At 45.0% G+C, this 22,748-nt stretch overlaps 1 protein-coding gene across 4 annotated transcripts in view; it reads right to left on the bottom strand.

Moving 5' to 3' along the window:
* Positions 1-6,066: 6,066 nt before the first annotated feature.
* The window catches only part of DEAF1 (DEAF1 transcription factor), a 50,871-nt gene continuing 34,189 nt past the window's right edge, over positions 6,067-22,748 (bottom strand). For 2 of the 4 annotated variants that reach the window (XM_030560681.1, XM_030560684.1), the window contains 4 exons: positions 13,774-13,839; positions 10,299-10,388; positions 9,759-9,875; positions 6,067-7,056 (listed from right to left, as the gene is read on the bottom strand). In XM_030560681.1, the coding sequence (XP_030416541.1) occupies positions 6,952-7,056; positions 9,759-9,875; positions 10,299-10,388; positions 13,774-13,839 (378 nt within the window). In that variant the 3' untranslated portion in view covers positions 6,067-6,951. Of the gene's footprint in view, positions 7,057-9,758; positions 9,876-10,298; positions 10,389-13,773; positions 13,840-20,124; positions 20,240-22,748 lie in introns of those variants that run through there. The other 2 variants (XM_030560682.1, XR_004000123.1) reach the window with 2 other exon arrangements.

Raw genomic sequence — 22,748 nt, 5'->3', positions numbered from 1 at the left:
TAATATGTTGGATAAGGGTGCAAGAGCCTAAAAACCTCACATGCTCTATATGAAGCACTTATTTCACTACCTTGGAAAGAATTCTTCACAGTTAGAAATTGATTTTCAGAAGGGGGGGCTCCCATCGGTGGGTACCATTTGTGCCTGCATTTCAACTGCAAGGACAAATCAAATAGCCTAGACGTGCCAAATACTCAGTTTTATGCCTGGAAATCATTTTGTGGGCTCTCACAAACAGGGATGCTCCGGACTTCAGCTTGGCTCACGCTATACCCCTTAATATAGATATTGCATACACACAGAATTATCATGCTCTGCCCACTTTTCCAGTTGCTCTACGTTGACACGCTGGGTTCATCCTCCATCATATTACAACTGAATAGACAATCTTATACCTCACATGAATAAGCTGGAATTTTAGTCCCCATCCGATAAAGGCCAGAGTCTCTCACCAATCATGGGAGATCTGATGGGAACAGAAAACATGTAGTTCTCACATATGCTAAATGCTCCTTTTAAGCCTCATTAAAATGAGCCATTTTTACTGTTCATCAGATAATGGTCAAAGTCCCACAAACACAGTTAATGGCCCTGGTGGTCTTTCCTCTCAGAAAGTCAGAGAGAGAAATAGTTTCCTGCTGCTATTGTTGGAGGAACAGACCCATCTGTTGTGATTTACAGAGAAATATAACTGTGTAAGGAACTGCAAAATAACCTTTCAACGGGGCATAACAAGGCACTTATAAAAGCTACATTGTGCTGTCAGTTCATAAGAATGTAGGATTTTCCATATTAGAATAGCCCACAAGTCCCATATCTTATCAGTGACCAATATCTGATTAATCAGAGGAAGACAAAAATCCCATCATTTACGTGCTCAAATATGTATGTTTCTGCCAAAATGTAAACTGGAGGAACTGATAATTTGTAAGTAAAAATCTTTACTTACAAATTATCAGTACCTCCAGTTTACATTTTGCCCCTATCATAAACAGATAGTTAAGGGTTAATGTCTCTCTTACCTGTAAAGGGTTAACAAACTGGGACCCCAAACACCTGACCAGAGGACCAATCAGGAGACAAAATAATTTAAAATCTCGTGGGAGGGAAGCCTTTGTTTGTGGGTTTTGGGTTTGGCTTTGTTCTCTCTGAGGCCTTGGTTACACTCACACTTTATAGCGCTGCAACTGGGGTGTGAAAAAACACCCCCCTGAGCGCTGCAAGATACAGTGCTGTAAAGTGTCAGTGTAATCAGGGCCATACCCTGAGTCTTGGACGGGGCTAGAGGTGTAACAAGGTTTCTGCCAATCTCCCTGCTACAGTCTCTTATCTGTTCAGAATTGTAAGTAAAAAAGGCAGTCATAGTCTTTTGTTTTCTTTTTCATTTGCATATGTGTACTTGCTGGAAGCAGCTTAAATTGTGTTTCTGCTGGAGAAAGTTTCTTTCTATTGTTTATAAGTTGAAAGACCCTGTAACTTTTACCATCTAAAGTGCAGAGATAAACCTGTTACTTTTTTCTTTCTTTTTTTATTAAAAGCTTTGCTTTAAAACCTGTTTAAGTGTTTTCTCATAGTTAAGGCTCAAAGAAGCTTGAGTCTGTATTGCCGGAGGGGGAAGGAAATGGTTTATTCCCCTTTGTTGTGAGACTCAGGGTATGTCTACATCTACAATTTTGCAGCGCTGGTTGTTACAGCTGTATTAGTACAGCTGTATAGGGCCAGCGCTGCAGAGTGGCCACACTTACAGCAACCAGCGCTGCAAGTGGTGTTAGATGTGGCCACACTGCAGCGCTGTTGGGCGGCTTCAAGGGGGGTTCGGGGAATGCGAAAGCAAACCGCGGGGAAGCAGGTCTCCTTCCCCAGTTTGCTCCAGTGTTCCCCGACCCCCCGAGCAAGCAGGTCTCCTTCCCCGCGGTTTACTCTCGCGTTCCCCGAACCCCCGAGCAAGCAGGTCTCCTTCCCAGCGGTTTGCTCTCGCGTTCCCCGAACCCCCGAGCAAGCAGATCTCCTTCCCCGCGGTTTGCTCTCGCATTCCCCAACCCCCCCTGCAAACGGCGGGGAAGACCTGCTTGCTCGGGGGTGCGGGGAAGGAGACCTGCTTGCACGGGGGTTCGGGGAACGCGAGAGCAAACCGGGGAAGGAGACCTGCTTCCCCGCGGTTTGCTCTCGCGTTCCCCGAACCCCCGAGCAAGCAGATCTCCTTCCCCGCGGTTTGCTCTCGCGTTCCCCAAACCCCCGAGCAAGCAGATCTCCTTCCCCGCGGTTTGCTCTCGCGTTCCCTGAACCCCCCTGCAAACGGCGGGGAAGGAGACCTGCTTGCTCGGGGGTGCGGGGAAGGAGACTTGCACACGGGTTCGGGGAACGCGAGAGCAAACTGGGGAAGGAGACCTGCTTCCCCGCGGTTTGCTCTCGCGTTCCCCGAACCCCCGAGCAAGCAGATCTCCTTCCCCGTGGTTTGCTCTCGCGTTCCCCGAACCCCCGAGCAAGCAGATTTCCTTCCCCGCGGTTTGCTCTCGCGTTCCCCGAACCCCCCTGCAAACGGCGGGGAAGGAGACCTGCTTGCTCGGGGGTGCGGGGAAGGAGACCTACTTGCACGGGGGTTAGGGGAACGCGAGAGCAAACCGGGGAAGGAGACCTGCTTCCCCGCGGTTTGCTCTCGCGTCCTCGAACCCCCCTGCAAACCGCTGGGAAGGAGACCCGCTTGGGGGGGGGATTCGGAGAACACTGGAGCAAACCGCGGGGAAGGAGACCTGCTTGATTACCGGAGAGGCTTCCGAAGGGATGCTGGGATACCTGCTTATTCCACGGAGGTCAAGAAAAGCGCTGGTAAGTGTCTACACTTGATTACCAGCGCTGGATCACCAGCGCTGGATCCTCTACACCCGAGACAAAACGGGAGTACGGCCAGCGCTGCAAACAGGGAGTTGCAGCGCTGGTGATGCCCTGCAGATGTGTACACCTCCTAAGTTGCAGCGCTGTAACCCCCTCACCAGCGCTGCAACTTTGTGATGTAGACAAGCCCTCAGGGAATTTGGGTCTTGGGACCCCCAGGGAAGATTTTTGGGGGAGACTAGAGTCGATCAGGCGCTCTACTCTAAGTCCTAATTGGTGGCAACCTATCAGACCTAAGCTGGTAATTAAGCTTAGGGGAATTCATGCTAATACCCATATTTTGGACGCTAAGGTCCAGAATTGGGAATTATATTATGACAGCCCCGTTGAAAGGTTATTTTGCAGTTCCTTACACAGTTATATTTCTCTGTAAATCACAACAGATGGGTCTATTCCTCCAACAATAGCAGTAGGAAACTCTCTCTCTCTTTGGTGGTGGATAAAGACCCTTACAATATAATGAACCTGACAGGGGTAAAAACAACAACAAAAAAGCCATGAAAATAGTTATTTCAAGTCTAAAAGCAAAAGTGCATGTATAGTCTTCAGTACCAACACTCAAAGGTGCTATTTTCAAACTAATCTTCCTGTTACCTAAGGCCTCTCTTCTGTGCTCTGGTGTGAGACGCTGTGGAAAGGCACAGTTGCACTTTATCTTATTTTGGCAGAATAAACAATGTCTTGACCAAGAGCTTTACTAACTTGAAGCCACAACTTTGCTCTAGTGAACTCAGAAGTATCTCAAGAAAGTTTTGCGTTGATTAAGCAGATGGGGAACCAACCCAAGAAGAATGGGAACCAAGCACAGTTTAGATCCTGAAAAGGAACAAGCCGAGCCAACCTGAATATGCTCCAATTACTGTGAGAAGTCACAGAATATTTCCTTTTCCCCATTATGTTCTGGATTGAGATCAATGACTCTCTTCAGGCAGACCACCAGCCAGCCGTCCGTTAGCGACTGATAATCACTACCACTGACCTGCGTTGGATTTCAGTCCTCCTCCTATGGGAACGGGCTCCATGTTCCATCACAACTATCTTCCAAACCAGGGGCAGGCAGGCTTTCAGAAGTGCTGGGCCGAGTCTTCATTTATTCACTTGGATTTAAGGTTTCGTGTGCCAGTTATGCATTTTAATGGTTTTTAGGTGGTCTCTCTCTGTAAGTTTATATATTATATAACTAAACTACTGTTGTATGTAAAATAAACGAGGTTTTCAATATGTTTAAGAAGCTTCATTTAAAATTAAATTAAAATGTTGATCTTACGCCACCGACCCGCTCAGCCCGCTGCTGGTCTGGGGTTCTGTTCACCTAGGCCGGCAGTGGGCTAAGCAGGGCATGCGGCCGGGATCCCAGCTAGGAAGGGTCTGGCAGCCAGAACCCCAGACCGGTAGTGGGCTGTGCGGGGCCGGCAGCCAGAACCCCAGACCGGCAGTGGACTGAGCAGGGCGTGCGGCCAGGACCCCAGCTGGGAAGGGTCTGGCATCCAGAACCCCAGACCGGCAGTGGGCTGAGCGGGGCCAGCAGCCGGGACCCCAGACCAGCAGTGTGCTGAGCGGCTCAGCCCACTGCCGCTCAGGGGTTCCATCCTCCGGCTCCTGCCAGCCGGGATGCCGGCTGCTGGACCCGCTCAGCCCAGTGCCGGTCTGGGGTCCCGGCCCTGCCCACATACAGTGGCTACCTACCTTCTCTCTGGTCTGGCCCATGCTCTTCCTCTCTCTGCACTGAACTGAGGGTGGGAGTGCACTGAGCATAGGGCTGGGGGTGAAGGGTCTGGCCAGGAGCTAGAATGAGGGTGGGCGCTCAGGATTGGGGCAGGAGGTTTGGGTGTGGGGCACTTACCTGGGCAGCTCCCATTTGGTGCTAAGGGTGCAGATGGGAATGTGGGGGTGCAAGAGTCAGGATGTGGGGGGTGCAGGGAGTGTGGGGGGCTGGGTATGTGCGGGGGGCAAGAGTCAGGGCAGAGAGCTGGGGGCATGTGAAGGGAGTGCAGCGTCAGGGCAGTGGGTGGAGGGGCTGGGGGCATGTGAAGGGGGTGCAGGTGTCAGGGCAGTGGGTGGGGGGGCTGGGTATGTGTGGGGGTACCAGAGTCAGGGCAGATTACGTTAGAGCCAGACCGAATGAAGGGCCTACCTGTCTCCTCCCAGAGGATCTCATCTTGGGTGACAGCGTGCATCCGTACTTGTTATGACTTGGCTCATGTTCCCTCGAGCCACCTCACCGCTTGTTCTACCAGAGCTCAGGCTTCATCTGCCGCCTTCCTGGCTCATGTACCCATCCAGGAGATATGTCACTCAGCTACCTGGTCCTCGGTCCACACCTTTGCCTCTCATTACGCTCTGGTTCAACAGTCCAGAGAAGGGGCAGCCTTTGGCTCAGCAGTTTTGCATTCTGCAACATCTCACTCCGACCCCACCGCCTAGGTAAGGCTTGGGAATCACTTAATTGGAATCGATATGAGCAAGCACTCGAAGAAGAAAAGACGGTTACTCACCTTTGTAACTGTTGTTCTTCGAGATGTGTTGCTCATATCCACTCCAAACCTGCCCTCCTTCCCCTCTGTCGGAGTAGCCAGCAAGAAGGAACTGAAGGGCCATTGAGTCGGCAGGTGTATATATCCAGCGCCATAGCGGTGCCACTCCAGGGGGCGCCCAGCCGACCCACCAAGTGTTGCTAGGGTAAAAATCTTCTGACGAGCGTGCACACGGCGCGCGCACACCTAATTGGAATCGATATGAGCAAGCACTCGAAGAAGAACTTAAGGATTCATAGATTCTAAGGCCAGAAAGGACCATTATGATCATCTAGTCTGACCTCCTGCATAACAGGTCATGGAATTTCTCTGAACAATTCTTGCATCAGTCCCCTCACTTTTGCCTATGTGTCAGTCTACTGACTGGAACTGTGCTTCAGTTTTAAGCCAGGACATCAGCCCTATGATGAGTGACACTAGTTCATGTTCAATGAACAGAAACAATGGCTAAGGCACACCAGTAGAAGGTTCCAGGCCTGGATCAAAGAAATCCCTGAGAAAGAGTTTTTCATGGGTTGTGGCAAGCCTCAGCTCAGTGTATTACTCTTAACAGGGAGTCCAGGACACTTAGCCTGGCTAGTCTAAGTCACTAAAAGAGATTTAGTTGAATTAGCCACTTTTGTAGAGACTTATTTCACTTACTTAGCCATTCAGCATTTTGTTTTAATAGTTGCAGTGAAGCCCTGATGTCAGTACACTAATGCCAGGAAAGAAACCATTTTCTTACTTTGGCTCAGATAGATCTGATTTTGGCAAGACAGCTGCCACAAAAAGGCAGCTGAGAAACACCAGTGTCATGAAGCTTCACCTTACTGTGCTGAGCAAAATAGGTCCACGCTGTCCGTTTAACAGCGCTCTGGCAAATACACTTGGCGTAAAAAGGAATGTTACAGATATGCATTTTCATGATTTCACTGTATTTTGTTTAACAATATGACATCTTCTGTCTATAAACACGTGCAGAATTTCCAGTATGTAAAATTTTGCCCTGAAGGCAAAGGCAAAAATGAATCAGAAAAAGGGCTTCTAATGACAGAATATAGTTTATGATGTATGTTTTTAAAGACAATTAAATTAAACAAATGAAGGAAGATTTGTTTTTTCAAATGAGAGGTAGGGTGGCATGGGGTGAAATGGAACACTGGCACATCGTAACTTTCACTCCAACCACTGTAGATGGCCCTCAAGAGAAATGGCTCTAACGTAATCTGCAACGGAGAGGTTTCTAAGTCTTGAAAGCTTAACTTTACAGTCCAAAATTCCTTAAAACGAGGGTGGTCTCCTGAACAGCAAGTCTAGTTATTTTTCCCAGATCACGTATCTTTAGTGTCTCCTTTGCTACGATTTTGTGTAGGCCTCCAAAATGCAAATGATGTCACAGTGCTCAAGCGTTTTCATAAGACGAGCTCATCGAAGAGAAGAGTTCAGTTTCCAGACACCCAACAATATGAGCTCCCATCCAGTTTGCTGATCCAGCCAAGCACCTTCCCTTGTTCTTTGCTGGGACCTTACAGAAGTAGATTTTTCAGACTGCGACTTTCTCCATGACACTGTCTGTGACGTGCACCTCATCCGCTTGCACTGTGACTGTGGCCGACTGACCACACATGTGCTGGTGATCCTTCCAATCCTGCAAAGGAGCACGCAGAGAGAATGTGAAAAAAGAGAGCATCGGGAGACTGTGAGTATATCTAAACGGCAAAAAAAAAACCCCAAACCTATGGCAGTTACTCTCAGAGCCCAGCTCAACTAACTTGGGCTTCAGAGACTGGGCTCCAGCCAGAGCCTCTACACTGCTCTGTTTAGCCCTGCTATGCAAGTGTAAGTCAGTTGACGCAGGCTCTGAGATTCATCACTGTGGGTCTTTTCTGCTATGTAGATGTACCCTGTATGATCTCGTGAAAGCCAACAGCAGTAACAGATATGGACTTGGGATAACTTATTTGTATAGAATGTCTGTTTCCTCAAAGAATCTCTAAATATTTATCAAGCTTTATAAACCGTATTAAGGAACCACTTCCCCTGACACTGGGGTGAAATGCAGCAGCTGCTTAACAGTGCACAGAAAACAATATCAATTTAGGAGAGGACATAAGGAACAAAGTGTCCGACCAAAATCACAAAGGGAATTTAAATAGGCAGAGGGTCAATTCCCCCAATTGGAATTTAGTCAGGAAACAAGTCAGCTACCCCACCATTGTGAAAAACATGTCAGGAGTTTTAATTATCACAAAATGGTGAGGACCTTGGTTGTAACCTGCATCTGAAAAACAACCCAACACACTTCTAGCATTGTGCTAGGGCACTGATTCACTATGAACAGGGGAAAGTTGGCCTTGGCCAATACCCGTTTCTGATAATATCCTTTCTCACCTGCTGGTCTCCTATTCAGATATTGATCAAATCCAACCTGCTTAGCTCATGAGATGTGATGGGATCACAGCCCAGGAGGGGAAAGAGGCAGATCATAAATGAACTAGTCTAATATTTACCAGCAAGAGTTTGGGGTTGCAGCTATCAATAGCTGGATTAAACTACCCTACTGTATTATTTTTTCAGCATCAGCAGCATGCGAGGTGTTTTGTTCGTTTGGAGCAGGCACCTGCACTGTCTAGCAAGAAAGTGAAATTGTGACTGTTCGGTATTGCCTACATTTTAGATTGAACAGCTTGTGTCACGTTGTTTGTGTTACATTGAGGCAATCTGGTGGGACTGCTGCCCTGAGATTCTCAAGAAAATGACATCTAGATTCTGCTGCAATATTCTGCTAAACATTCATTCATTTTTTGACTATTTTAACAATTGCATTCTAAGTGGAAAATGCAGCAGTAATTACTATTCAAATGAAAACCAGGCAAACAGGATGCAAGAAGAGCATTAATTTATTTAGTGTTAAAAAAACTGATTGTTTATTCTCACTGCATTTGACTTCAACCAACTGGACTGAATTAGGACATGCTCCAAGAACATAACTTTGGCTAAATCAAATTTTTGGTTCACCTTTAAGTTCTGGCAAGAAATAGGTACAGAATGTGCCAGTAAACAGAATGTGAGGAACACATGGCACAGAAGATTTGAAAATTTTATTAAAACTAATGTTAAAATTGTATAATACATAGGTTAAGACAAGGGTGTCTGTACATCTGGGTATAGTGCTTAAATTATCTAAGGTTGGTTTAAAAGTCATATAAAACCACCTCACCTTTTCATATTTGTTTTTCCCTCCTGGGAAATCCTGAGTTATTTCTTGGTTTGCTTAAACCATGCCACAATCCATGTATTTGTATTATCACCAATGGCAGAGATCTCATGCTATCTATGGTATCAGTAACACCACAGACGAATGTATTTTGGCAACTTGTTAACAAAGCAGGAAAAGCCAGGGGAGGGTATACATTAAATGTTGTTTCTGTGCCTTTGTGACATTTTGGGGATCACTCAGACCAGTGAGAGGTTCTATCACCAACTGCCCTGTCACCTTGAGTGCCTCAGTGTGATGCTGCTATGACTCAGAGCCCTGACACCAGCAGCCAGCCTACAAGCATACAGGCCTGATCCTGGCATCCCCCAGCCTAGCTATGCCTTGCAGCCCTTCTGATCCAGAATCTCCCCAAATCCATCTACCCTATGTTGTTAACTCCCAGACACTCAGACTTCTCCCCTTTGGTTCGTCATCCCTGATGGAGTGAAACCTGTCCCCGTTAGCCAATCATTGTGGGCCACACTCCCCACAGTTTAACAACAGAGACCTGTTTGGGGTAAAAATCAACAAAAGGTTTATTTAATAGAAAAACGCAAGCTGTCACAGCCTCACGCTCCTGACAGTTCACTTGGTGAGGGGGGGTCAGGACCCGTGTCAGGCCTTACCTGGATTTTCATTTTGCCTTGGAATTCACCTTGAACAGGCGAGTTGCCAATCTTAGAAAACCCTCTTCAAATATTACAAACAGGGGCGTGTGGCAACATCAATGAACACGTAACTGACACATGGGCACAGGTTAAGTGTGCATGGGGCACACATCAGGGTGCAATGAAGGTTGTGTGTTACACCACGAGGGAGATTAATGTGTTGTGTGGTGTGTTTCCTTTATCAGTTGGCACTTGAAGGAGGTTTCTAATGACAATGCAGAGTCTGCTGCAGTCAGTGGAAATGTGTCGTGTGTGCATTAGGGAGCAGTTAACTTATTGCCTTGTTTTTTAGGGATTGCATGATGAGGGATGTCACTTTTAACTACTCAATCTCTTTTTAAAGGACAGTTTAGTTTCTGCGATACAGATAAGTGATGCACATAAACAGAAGAACTTCACTGAAAATGGTCTCATTTTCCTCACCTCCACTGCGGCTTCTCTCTGATTGGCAGGGTCTGCTTGGTACACTGCCCCAGCATGCTCTCTGCTGGTGACGTCACAACCATCACAGCTCAGCACTGGAACATGCAGGCAGGCTGCCTATAGGGACACACATGTCCCAGTTGTAAATTTGTCTTTTAAAAAAATATGATTGACAAACTTACAAGAGGCGACAGACCCTGGGGATAGTAAACAGAAAAAACACGAACCACCTAAAAAATGTGGGAAAAGCTCCCCAACAACAAGAATGACCACACTCTTACAGGCAGCCTGTATGTTCTCAGTCATGGGTGTAATGCTGAGTGCCTGCTGAGGTTACAGTGTGAACAGCAGCCAGTGATCTGTCAGGTCTGCAATCTGTAGACTTGATTAGAAGATAAGCTCACACACACTAATATGCTGGGCTGCCCTCTTTACCCTGCTTATTTGGGGGTATTCAGTATATGCTTGCACCTCTTTCGCCAGCTATGCTGACTGCCTTTAGACAATGGAGGTGTCTGTGACTTATAAAGAATCCATTACCTTCCTCTGGCAGAAAGTTGAGCAGTAATTGACTTTATGGCATCCAGTGCACTCATTCATTGCCTCTCGACCACAGTTTACACAGGACTGCTGCAAAAAAAAAAAAAAAAAGGACAGAGTGGCCAGGTCAGGGATGATAAAAAGCTAGATGTCTTCAACTCAAACAGTAGTCTGGTTACACAGGCTGAAGCTCACAGCAGTGCAAAGGAAAAACCAGCACAATGGCTCAGGGAACAGTTTTGGAAATCCACTCTCCCTTCCATCTTAGCCTAAGTCACTTCAGAAAGCAAAACAACTTTGAGCCAGCATAGCGATTTCCTAGTACTCCAACCTGCTGCCTTTCTGAAGAGCAAACAAAGCTATGAATCAGACCCTGGGACACTGGGGAAACCTTGCAATACATCACACACAGGTTCCCCTCACCGTATTTTACTTAAGCTGACCTGATGCATCTGAACAGGCAGTCAGCCAATGGAGGTAAATAGTATATACAACTGTTCATTACAGTGGATTCCTCTCAGAATCCACTAACAAGCTCTTTACAGTCTCTCTCTAGGCAGAAGTTTAACCCTTCAGCTGCCTTCAGATAAACTCAGGGTTTAACAAGAATGGACCAGGGCTTAGAAAAGGGAACTTCATCTAAATTAGCTCCAGGTAAGTTTTAAGTACGCATTGCTCTCGGGGAGCCTTCACACACAGATATACTCTAACCCCCAGCTGGGCTTCCCAATTTTCATTACAGATACGTAACAAAAACTTCTATTTTACCAGTGTGCTTAGCTCCTTTACACCAGTTTATTGCTGGCTCTGACTGTAATAGAAAGGTGTACATGGAAGTTCAAATAGCTGGCTCACACGCCATATTTAATTTTCCCTGATTTTCACAAGAGGAAGAGGGGTCCCGCATACATGGAACGTTATGGAAGCAACATCTAGGCACATGAAGGCAAAATGAGGACTGACTTTCTGCCTTCCTTGCTTTACTGATTGAAGAGAACATGATTGCTGTTATGATCAAAACAGCAATTTCCTAACAGGAAAGAGAGACAGAGGGAAAAAGGCTATTTTAGAAGCATAGACCCAGAACCTGGGGATAACTTCACCATCTCTCTTCATACAGAAAGGACGAATGGATTATGTAACTCCAAAATATTTATGAAACTAGGTGTTGATGTCCATTACTTTATCCTTCTCTCAATAAAACTCCAATTAAAAATGAAAAGAGTTTTACAGTAACTCCTCACTTAATGTCGTAGTTATGTTCCTGAAAAATGCAACTTTAAGCAAAACGATGTTAAGCGAATCCAATTTCCCCATAAGAATTCATGTAAAGGGGGGGTTAGGTTCTAGGGAAATTGTTTTCACCAGACAAAAGACTATATCTATCTATCTATCTATCTATCTATTTATCCACACACACACACAGTATGAGTTTTAAACAAACAATTTAATACTGGTACACAGTGATGATGATTGTGAAACTTGGTTGAGGTGGAGGAGTCAGAGGATGGGATATTTCCCTTACCGCTAAATGATGAACTAGCAATTGGCTGAGCCCTCAAGGGTTAACCCTCTCTCTACACAAGGCAGCAGGAATGGAGGGAGATATGCGCATTTCCCTTAAGTACACTGTCCTGTTAATTAGATCAACTTGCTGATAGGCAGCTGCTGCAAGCTCCCTCTGTCCTGGTCTGTCCCTCCTGCTCCATGGAAGATGGGGTAAGTGGGGTGGAGGAACAGGGGGGGAGGGAGACACCCTGACATTAGCTCCCCTCTTCCTTCCCTCCCCCCTGAACTGCAGGCAGCTGCTGCACAGGGAACTTAGGGGAGCAGGGAGTTGATAGGGGGCTACCAGTCCACCCTGGTTCCAAGCCCCCACCAATTAGCTGCAATGGGCGGCTCTTCCTGGAAGCAGTGGACAAAGCAGGTGGCTGCCAAACACCTTAGAAGGGAGCATTGCACAACTTTAAACGAGCATGTTCCTAGTTGATCAGCATGAAACAAGGTTTATCTGGACGACTTTAAGTGAGGAGTTACTGTATATTTACGTGGGAGGATCATTTAACCCGGGCAGTCAGGGTACATTTTTACAGCTCATTCAGTTTCCAACTCATCAAATTACTGACATGTCATTAGCAAGTCGGAGCAGCGGTATAATGCCATCACAGGAAGTAGTTCTTGGCTGTGAATATATTGTCACACTGCGGCAACATTAACATAAGCCATATTTAGTTTAGCTGCTTCCTCTCTCTTTCAGGCACATCTGATTTAACATTCAGGCCCCTATTAACACTCAGCTGATTCACACTGTCTGTTTGCATCTTTTCTGCATACCTAGAAATAAAGCCAGTGCAATAAAACTATATTTAGAGAGTGCTAATATTCAGACATAAATGCATAAAAACCAAGGAGAGAGTTAAAGCTCCCATACCTCGTGTGAACTCATCCCCACTGATCCTTAGGGTATGGCTACATTTGGAATTTCAAAGCGCTGCCCCGGCAGCGCTGCGGGAGCGGGGCCGCGGCAGCGCTTTGAAGTGTGAGTGTAGTCAGAGCGGCAGCGCTGGGAGAGAGCTCTCCCAGCGCTGCATGTAAACCACATCCCTTACGGGTGTAGCGTGCAGCGCTGGAAGCCGCGCTTCCAGCGCTGCTGCCCTGATTACACTGACGCTTTACAGCGCTGTATCTTGCAGCGCTCAGGGGTGTGTTTTTTCACACCCCAGTTGCAGCGCTGTAAAGTGTGAGTGTAGCCAAGGCCTTAGCAAAGTTAGTCACTACCACACACAGTACTATGAGATACTGAAAAATAAACTAATACACAGAGAGCATAAATATTATGAGAGGCCTGTCGAGTCGTCCAGAGACAATGCTGTGTCCTCTTAATGAGGAGATCTAATTTGAATCCCAACTCAAAGCCCTACTCCCAAAGCTGCCAGGAATGTAGAGAGATGTAAAGGTGATGGCCAACTCACAGAGTGAGAGGTCAGCTTCCTATTCTTCACCAGCAGTACCTGCTATGCTAACACAGCTGCGGAGGGACTCAGTTCAGCCTGTCTGGCCAGAGCACAGTGGTGAAATGAGGCTTAAGAACATGAAAAGCCATGTGAAAAGAACACCGGATTTGCCAGATCATATTGCTGGCCCATCTAGCTCGATATCCTTATGCCTGCTAGAGGACAAAACCAGAAACTTCAGAGAGAAATTAAATAAACCTGATAGACATGGCTATGCAAACACTCACTGCGCTCCATTGTGTCGCACACCATGCGTCCGTGTGGACCCAGCTGACGCACACTACAAGTTCCCTAGTGCACTTTGTTGCACCACAAAGCACGCAGTAAGTATTTGTGAGGACAAGCCCTGTATCTTTAACTGAGAAAGGACAAAGAAGCAACTACACGCCTAAAGAACACTCTTAAAGCATGTGACATTTACAGCTGGGATTTCAAGGCTGCAACAGCAGCTTTGTTCTTACCTTGATGATGATTTCTGTTTTACCATCAACATCTTCCGTTTGTTGAAATAACTGGTTTTGATATTGCTGCAATGAAAGAGACATTGGCACCATTACTTAGTATATGCATCATGGTTGTGAGGTGTGGCAGCACAGGGAGCTGTTTATATCAAATGATAAGTGTGTCTCGGCGTGATGGTAATATAAATAATAAAAGATACCATTACTTGAGCTCATTCTGCTCCACTACTGGATTGGGGGCATCTGAATGAGCCATTACCATTCCTTAAAAGGAGGTGACACTGTGGGGTCCACTCGTGGTAAACAAAAGAGCCTGCACCACGATGCGTTGCTTTGATCAGACATCCTGGTTAACTGCTCATGTAACTGTCAAGTAATGGCAATGTTAAAGCAATCCCACTTCTCCCCTCCACCCAAACAGGAGCTCATCCGTTAACAGGGTGTCTGAGGGCATGTCTACACTAGGGGTGCATGACATTGTATATATGCTTCCCACACTGATGGAAGGGGTTTTTCCATCGATTTAGATAACTCACCTCCCCGAGCGGCAGTAGCTAGGTTGATGAAAGAATTCTTCTATCAATCTAGCCATGTCTACACTGGAGGTTAGGTTGGCTTAACTACAGCACTCAGGGGTGTGAACACTCCTATACACATGTAGCTAGATCAATCTAAATTGTAAGTGTAGACCAGGGCTTAGTCTTGCATGACATGACACTTAGGGCTTGTCTACATCAGAAAGTTGCAGCGCTGGTGAGGGAGTTACAGCGCTGCAACTTTGAAGGTGTACACATCTGCAGGGCATCACCAGCGCTGCAACTCCCTGTTTGCAGCGCTGGCCGTACTCCCGTTTTGTCTCGGGTGTAGAGGATCCAGCGCTGGGGATCCAGCGCTGGTAATCCAATGTAGACACTTACCAGCGCTTTTCTTGACCTTCGTGGAAGGAGGAAGCCTCTGGTAATCAAGCTGGTCTCCTTTCCCGGTTTGCTCTCTCGTTCCCGGAACCCCGAGCAAGCAGGTCTCCTTCCCTGCGGTTTGCAGGGTGGTTCGGGGAACGCGAGAGCAAACCGCGGCGAAGCTGGTCTCCTTTCCCGGTTTGCTCTCTCGTTCCCGGAACCCCGAGCAAGCAGGTCTCCTTCCCTGCGGTTTGCTGGGTGGCTCCGGGAACGCGAGAGCAAACCGCGGCGAAGCTGGTCTCCTTTCCCGGTTTGCTCTCGCGTTCCCGGAACCCCCCTTGAAGCCGCCCAACAGCGCTGCAGTGTGGCCACATCTAACACCACTTGCAGCGCTGGTTGCTGTAAGTGTGGCCACTCTGCAGCGCTGGCCCTATACAGCTGTACTAATACAGCTGTAACAACCAGCGCTGCAAAATTTTAGATGTAGACATGGCCTCACAGAAGAAGCAGTGCGGGTAACAATGGTATACGGCTAAAGGCATTTAATGACCACTAACTTGAGTCAAATTTCCCTCAGACCACTAAAAACCCACATCTACACTGCAATAAAAACCTGCCGAACTGAGTCTCAAGAGCCTGAGGCAACTGACATGGGCTAGGAGTGAAGTGTAGACAGTTGGCCTCGGGCTGGAGCCTGGGCTCTGATACCCCATGCGGAGGGACGGTCTCAGAGACTGGGCTCCAGCCTGAGCCTGAATGTATACACTGCAATTTTTAGCCCCACAAACCTGAATCAACTGACCCGGGCCAGCCGAGGCTGTGTCACGGTTTTTTATTGCAGTGTAGACATACCCAGGGAGACCAGATAGACTCTGGAGGAATGAAATAGCCCATAAATGAGAACAGGAAAACAAAAAACAGACAAAATAAATGTCCCCCAAAATACAAAAACAAAAGTGGGGGTAAAGGCTCCACTGCAGTCCAGCTACCCTAGTAGAACTAAAGGCCAATCTAGTCAAGTAAAAGAACATGCATGCAAAATCCTATGGATTTATTATAATCTTCACACTAACCAAGTAGACACATTTGGCAAGGACAGACTGCCAAGCTGGATTTTTTTAAATATTAGGCCAGGTCTGTAACTTGGTTTCTCTGAGAGGCAGCGTTAGAGCCATCTGCTCTGCTGTCTCATATTTGCTGGCATACAAGTAGTAACCTGTTCCAAAGAAGTTCGCACTGGGTGTATCTCAGGGGACTTTGAGTCCCTCCCCCCCCATCAGTTTCTGAGTACAACAGATGTTCTCTTTCCCGCCCCACCCCATCCCCAACCTCCCGTGGGCCCACATAAGGAAGGAATGAAACCAGATTAGATTCAGTACTGACCCAGAGTTAAACCTCAGGGGAAGTTAAAAAAACCCATTATATACCACCATAAAGAAAAGTAGGTTTATCTGAGAGTAGGTCCCCAGCGCTTAAACAGATTAAGGGCTTAATTTCAGATCATCTTTATGACCTGGCATCAAGGCATTTATGTTCCTGTGAAACCACAACCTTAGAAATCCTTAAGTCACCATGACATGAAATCAAATTAAGAAACTCTGGGGAGCTGAAGAATAATAGATGAAAATATCTCACCCCTTATAGCAAGGGGCTTGGTTTAGCTCTGGCTTTATTAAATTAAGAGACTCAATCTGTCTATGTAGCATGCAAAGTACCAGGCACAGAATCTTTAATACTTCTAGTCATGCTTAGACACAAGTAAACAGAGTCGTACTTGCAGCAGAATTTAATACGTACAATTTCCTGCTTAGAATTTGATGCCAAAATTTTGCTCAAGCTAAAGGCAACCTCAGTGGAACAGCAAAAATAATTGCTACTTAGAGATTTTGTTTCTACTTTGGAGTCAGTTTTAAGCAGAATGACCTTTCCTGGGCAAAGGGTGACCTCAAGTCTTGAGACAGACTGGAACGTCAATGTGCACCAGCTGAGAATCTGTGTCTGACCTCCACATTCTAGCTAGTATTTGCTCTTTTGCCACCTTACCAGATATTTATTTGCGCAAAAGGCGAAGAATCATACTGGAAAGAAAATGCATGTTCTTCCAAGAAGGTTAAAACAGGCCTTCTAGTATCAAGTGGAAGGCAAATTACCTATGATAATAACAATTAGCTAACGTGAAGTGTGGGAAAATGCCATACTGCTTCTGTAATTGTATTATTTTATTATTATTATTATTTGCACCTAATGCTCTGATCTGTATGACAGCAATTAAGAACATAAGAATGGCCATGCTGGGTCAGACCAAAGGTCCATCTAGCTCAGTATCCTGTCTATTGACAGGGCCAATGCTAGGTGCCCCAGAGGGAATGAGCAGAACAGGTAATCATCAAGTGATCCATCCCGTCACTCATTTCCAGCTTCTGGCAAAGAGAGGCTAGAGACACCATTCCTGTCCATCCTGGCCAATAGCCATTGATGGACCTATCCTCCATGATCTTATCAAGTTCCTTTTTGAACTCTGTTATAGACTCGGCCTTCACAACTCCTCTGGCAAGGAGTTCCACAGGTTGACTGTGCATTCCTTTTGCTTGTTTTGAACCTGCTGCCTATTAATTTCATTTGGTGACCCCTAGTTCTTATGTTATGAGAAGTAGTTAATAACACTTCATTATTTACTTTCTCCACACCAGTCAGGATTTTACAGACCTCTATCATATTCCCCCTTAGTTGTCTCTTTTCCAAGCTGAGAAGTCCCAGTCTTATTCATCTCTCTTCATATAGCAACCGTTCCTAACCCTAATCATTTTTGTTTCCCTTTTCTGAATCTTTTCCAACTCCACTATATCTTTTTTGAGATTAAGTGATGCATGTTAAATATTCCCCTCCAATCCATGCACACACAAGCGCAGTCCCAACCAGCCACAACAAACCCCATAGCAATGGTCTACACAGTCACACAAACGGATGCACAATGCTGATAGCCAATGAATTCTAGCTCTAGGGGCTGCCACAGGCTGTGAGCTCCATAGCGGAGGACTTCTTCCCTGTCTAATTTTCAGTTAAGAGTTATAGGATAGCCACCAGGAAGCACATCTGTCAGGTACTCCTCCAGTCCCCATCCCTTCCTGAAGTCTGCAGATGAAGTTATTTTCACCTCCATTTTATTTATTTGAATCAGGAGTCCTCCAATTATGGGCCACAAATCATCAGCGGTCTGGAGAAACTGAGACACTTCAGACCCAAGCAGAGGGAAATTGGGTGTGGAACTGAACCAAGAGCAAGAATCTCTCTCTTACAATATGGTCTCCAGAAAAATTTGGAGAACCACTGATCTGAACTGCACCTATTGTCCTATGTAGCATAATCCATATACTAACTACTTTCTGTGTACAGCTAGATTCCTAAAATGCCTGCCCCTTTTCCATTTAAATTTCATGCCCTCCTGCCCTGAACTGTTTCAATCTTTCTGGGAAAACAATTCAGATAATCCAGCTGTTAAATGATCTAATCTTCAGCCTGGTCCTTAAAAGTAGTATCCCCTCTAGCACTATTATATTGAAAGGATGGGACTTTTTCTATTGTTTTTCTACATTAATTCACAGAGGAATGATATTTTATATGCATATCTTTGGCTTAGGGTCTTGGAATTTTTTAATGGCTTAAACAGTATTCGTTTTGCACAGAATATGGGAAAGGATTTTTGGTGGGTTTACATGTTCTCTAAAACCTGCTCGAACTAAATGGCAGCTTAACAAACACTAAAAATATTAGATTTTGCAGGCGTTTCGGGCTTTGTGTAAAGTTGTGCCTTTCAACCATTCCTTTTGGGCTTATCCTGAAAGATACTAAGCACCTCCTATGAAATGTTGAGCATCCTCAACCTTTAAATGCAGAGTATCCCCCACCATTACCCTACTCTTTTTAAACAAAAAGATGCAGTAAAACCAGAATTCAGTGACCAATCAAATGTAGTTTTTTTAAGGGTCTTTCAATAAGGGTGGCTGAGAATTTTACTTGACTAAAAAACAGGAATATCAAAATATGAAATATCAAATCATACTTCCTGGATACCAATAAATATTTTATTGTTTAAAACACAAATACTGAGATACTTTCATTTTTATACAAACACATGAAATACCAATAGTTGATAAAAAGAATTTTCTTTAATGTGTGAGATCACTTTTAGCCAAAACATAGATCTGTCTGTCACTCACAATAAGCTGACCATATGTAAATGATGTCTGGTGTTTCCATGTGAAAACATACTGCCATACACAGAACTAAAGTATCAGCTGCATGCACACCAAAGGTTCACATATGCCGGGTGTGCCTTATGGGCATTGAGGTCCAAAGCATTAAAATAGAGGTCAGTCTCATATCTGGGACTAGTTCTGGGGGGGGGGGGGTCTCCGATTGCAGAAAGATAGTAGAAGTGGTCTCAGTTTAGAAAATCCTTGGGGTGATGCATAAAAAAGTGGCTTTTAACACTGGTTTCATTAGTTTTAAAATGCTGGAGTTATTTAAACTTTGAAACTCAGACATGATCAACACTGCATATGTGTATCAATGCTCTGGACCAGTAACACCACATTACAGTGAACTTGTAATGGTTCTAGTAGACTGACAACATACCCTAACCATTTGTAGCACTGATGCAGTACTACCTGCGTGAGACACTCCCGTGTGCAAACTGAGACAGTTCCTTTGGAGCAGTTACTGTTACAGTAGGGATGCGACAGTAAATGGTGGAATCTTATTTTTCAGCTTTAAAAAAACTTGTCTGATTAATACATAGGTTCTCAATAGGGGGAGGGAGGTGTCAGACTTTTTAGGGGGCAAGGCCATGGATGCCAGAGATAAGGGGGCCAAAGAGCCATTCTTCTTCTTCCCTCCCCCTTTCCCCCCGCTTTTGAGAACCTGAACACCTGAACTCAGCGATGATGCAACATGGGGGAGTCCAGAACCACTCTCCTCCGACCAGAGCTGGGAGGCATGGGACGGCAGAGACCCTTCCTTGCTGGCATAAAGGAGGAAAGGCTGAGCCAAATCTGAGTGAGTGGATTTATAGTCTGGTGTACAGGGTTGCAGCATCACTCCATTTTAAAAGGTAAGTGATGTTCTTATAGTACCCTTTGACATGTATTTTGATGAAGTAGTAATCTGATCGGAACAAACACATTAGCAACAGTAGGTGGCAGTATCCTTCTTGCTATTGTAAAGGGTGGATTTTCAAGTTAAATATATATATATATATAGCTAAGGTGGGGTGTGATTCAAAAAATGGTTGGGAATGGCCTGGCTTAATACTTTGTACTTCTATAGTGCCTTCCATCCAGGGCTCTCTCAAAACTTTTCAAACACTTGTTAAGACTTCACCAAATCTCTGTGAAGTACATACTATTGTTATTTTATTGATGAGGAAACTGAGGCACAGAGCAGTTAAGTGACTTACCCAAGGTCACATAAGAAATTTGTGGCAGAGCTGGAAATAGAACCTGGAACTGGAATAGACTCCCAGTCCTGCACTTTACCCACCAAACCATGCTTCTTAAGCCAATTTATATCAACTAAAAAAAAAAACAAAACAAAAACAAAACAAAAGGACAGTGAAAATTCGTCCCTGAACATATATGTAGACTTTAAAATTACAATTATATCTTGAAAGAAAATATTTGAGATGTTCAGCTTACAAGTTTGGAGTTTGTGATTCTACATTTCCATTGTAACAGCTGAGGGCTTCACAAACATCTAAACAGCATTTTCCTGCTATGAGCATGAGATCTGTGATGCTATCATTGGTCAGAGGCAAACATCTGAACACAGGATTTGGGAGATACATGATAGAGGAATGGCTTCTCAAATATTCCTTTTAAATACGTGAATGTGTGTTGTCTACATATATATTCCATTACTGTATCTGGATGATTTTTTTTTCGGAAAGCTGTAAAGTCCAGCCTTAAACCCCCACACTGACTTGAACGACCTAGTGTCTAGCAATTGCCACAGGTTCCTAAGTATGCCCAGTGATCTAACACTCCTGCCCAACTCAGACACAACAGACCAATTTAAGGAATGAACTGCAGCCTAAAGCCTGTTTTGCTGGCTTTCATCAATTTATATGACACAATGCTGAATATATTTTTATTTGCTACATTTAGCAAGTCCCCTTTCCCAAAAATTCTCTCTGCAACCTCCACCCCCCTTAAAAAAAGATTTAAAAAAATGCATTCCAGAGACTCAGATGAACCATCATCAGACAGTAACATTACTACAGCCTATCAGAAGGAAAGTCTATGTCAATAATTTGACTGCACACATTTTTTCAACCAATGGTCAAGTAACAAATGAAGACCTATCCTCAGCACAAATCTCTCTTTCAGTCCATAAGGACTGGAAGTGGAAGTCTGTCTTTCACATGGTTATGAATTCTACAGATCTCAACACAAGAAAAGCAAATACCCCTTTACTGTACATGGCATAGCTTGATTCCCTTCAGCAACACCAATGAAATTACGGTCCTTTGGAAACGGTATGGTTCATTTGCAATATTTAAGGATCAGCCAGTCTTTAATAGTGATATCTATGTGTTATACACGATTACCGGCTCTCAACAGGGCTTCATTATTTCTCACTATCCAAAAGACTATATCAAAGGTAATACAGGGTAAGCTTTCCAGTTTGCTTTCTTCTCCTGCCAGTGAATGTACACATCAGCTAAACTATGCATTACATATAAGGTGTCAAATGCCAATATAAGAGTCAGGTTGCTGAACAGAGCAACAGTTCTGCAGATGTGCAAAGAGTGAAGCTTGTATTAACAGCTGTAGCAGCAAAGCTTGTTACTGAACAACCTATTACTGGAAGCAGGCTGATTTCCAATCTAGCAGATTTTTTCTTTAATCCTATGTGCCAAATCCATATTCCAGGAAGATCTGACACCATAGCTCTGTTCTGGTTTAATCCCTTATTTGGGCTTGCTCTGCATTTCTTATCTAATGAAAAGATCTTTCATTTCAAAATACTTAAAATGTAACACTGCAAAGAGATTGCACAAAACTGATGGTGATCCTGAACAGGGGTGAGACAGCTACTACATTCAACATTTCTGGTACTGCAGGCCCATAAGTAAATTAGTATTTTTTTCTGGTTAGGTAAAGGGATCTGTGCAGCCACAAAAAGTAAGAGTTTTACAATTGTTATTAAGGGTCAATACAAATGACAACACCACCTACACAATTTCTCAAAAGAATACAGTCCCACTCAGCAGCACAAGTATCAATAACATATTACAAAATAAGAATATAAGTGCCAGAGATGGTACAGCTGGGGGTGTATGTTACTGAGAAAAAATCACTCTCTCACACAGGCTCACAGTAGTTGCCCTGTAAATTAGCACTCTGAACTGCTGTGCAGCCGCTGGATTTGATCCCTCACTTCCTGTGCCAGCAGAGAATAGGAGCAGCATAGAGAAGTGAGTAAACGCGGCCCTGGCAGGAGTGTAGCAGTCTGTATTGCCATCAGAGATGCCTTTATATAAAGTGAGCGTAGCATCAATGGCCTTCTAATGAGAGCCCCAACCAGCCTTCTTCATCTGGGAGCCCTGAGAGAAGACAGGGCATAAACTGGAGAGGGGGAAAACAAACAAACAGACAACAAATTATAAAAACAACAAAAACAGCTGTGCCTGCAAACAACATATCTCCTCAAAGACTTGTGGGTCGGATTCTCCAATGCCTCATACCCTGTGTAGTCCTTACACCTTTGTAACATGGGTGCTAAATCAGAAAAATAGCATTTGATACCCACTGTGAACAGGTGTAAAAGACTACACCAGGTGGAATGAAGTGGAGACTTAACACCCCTCCCCATGTATGTGTTAATCAAGAAAGAATAATCTGTTTCCCAGTACAAACACAAGTCAGTTTTATTAAAGTAACTAAAATCCTGCTCAGACTGTCCTGCGAGCTCTCTGCTCTAGCATCGAAGTCCTGCCAGATACGGTCTTTCATGGATTCTCTCTACACCCTTATCTAGGAGACCCACAGGGCTGGAGTCAGCAATGGCTCTGAGAGTACC

Source organism: Gopherus evgoodei, chromosome 4, assembly GCF_007399415.2.
Source record: "Gopherus evgoodei ecotype Sinaloan lineage chromosome 4, rGopEvg1_v1.p, whole genome shotgun sequence".
Taxonomy (NCBI): domain Eukaryota; kingdom Metazoa; phylum Chordata; order Testudines; family Testudinidae; genus Gopherus; species Gopherus evgoodei.
This window is presented reverse-complemented; position numbering and strand designations above follow the sequence as displayed.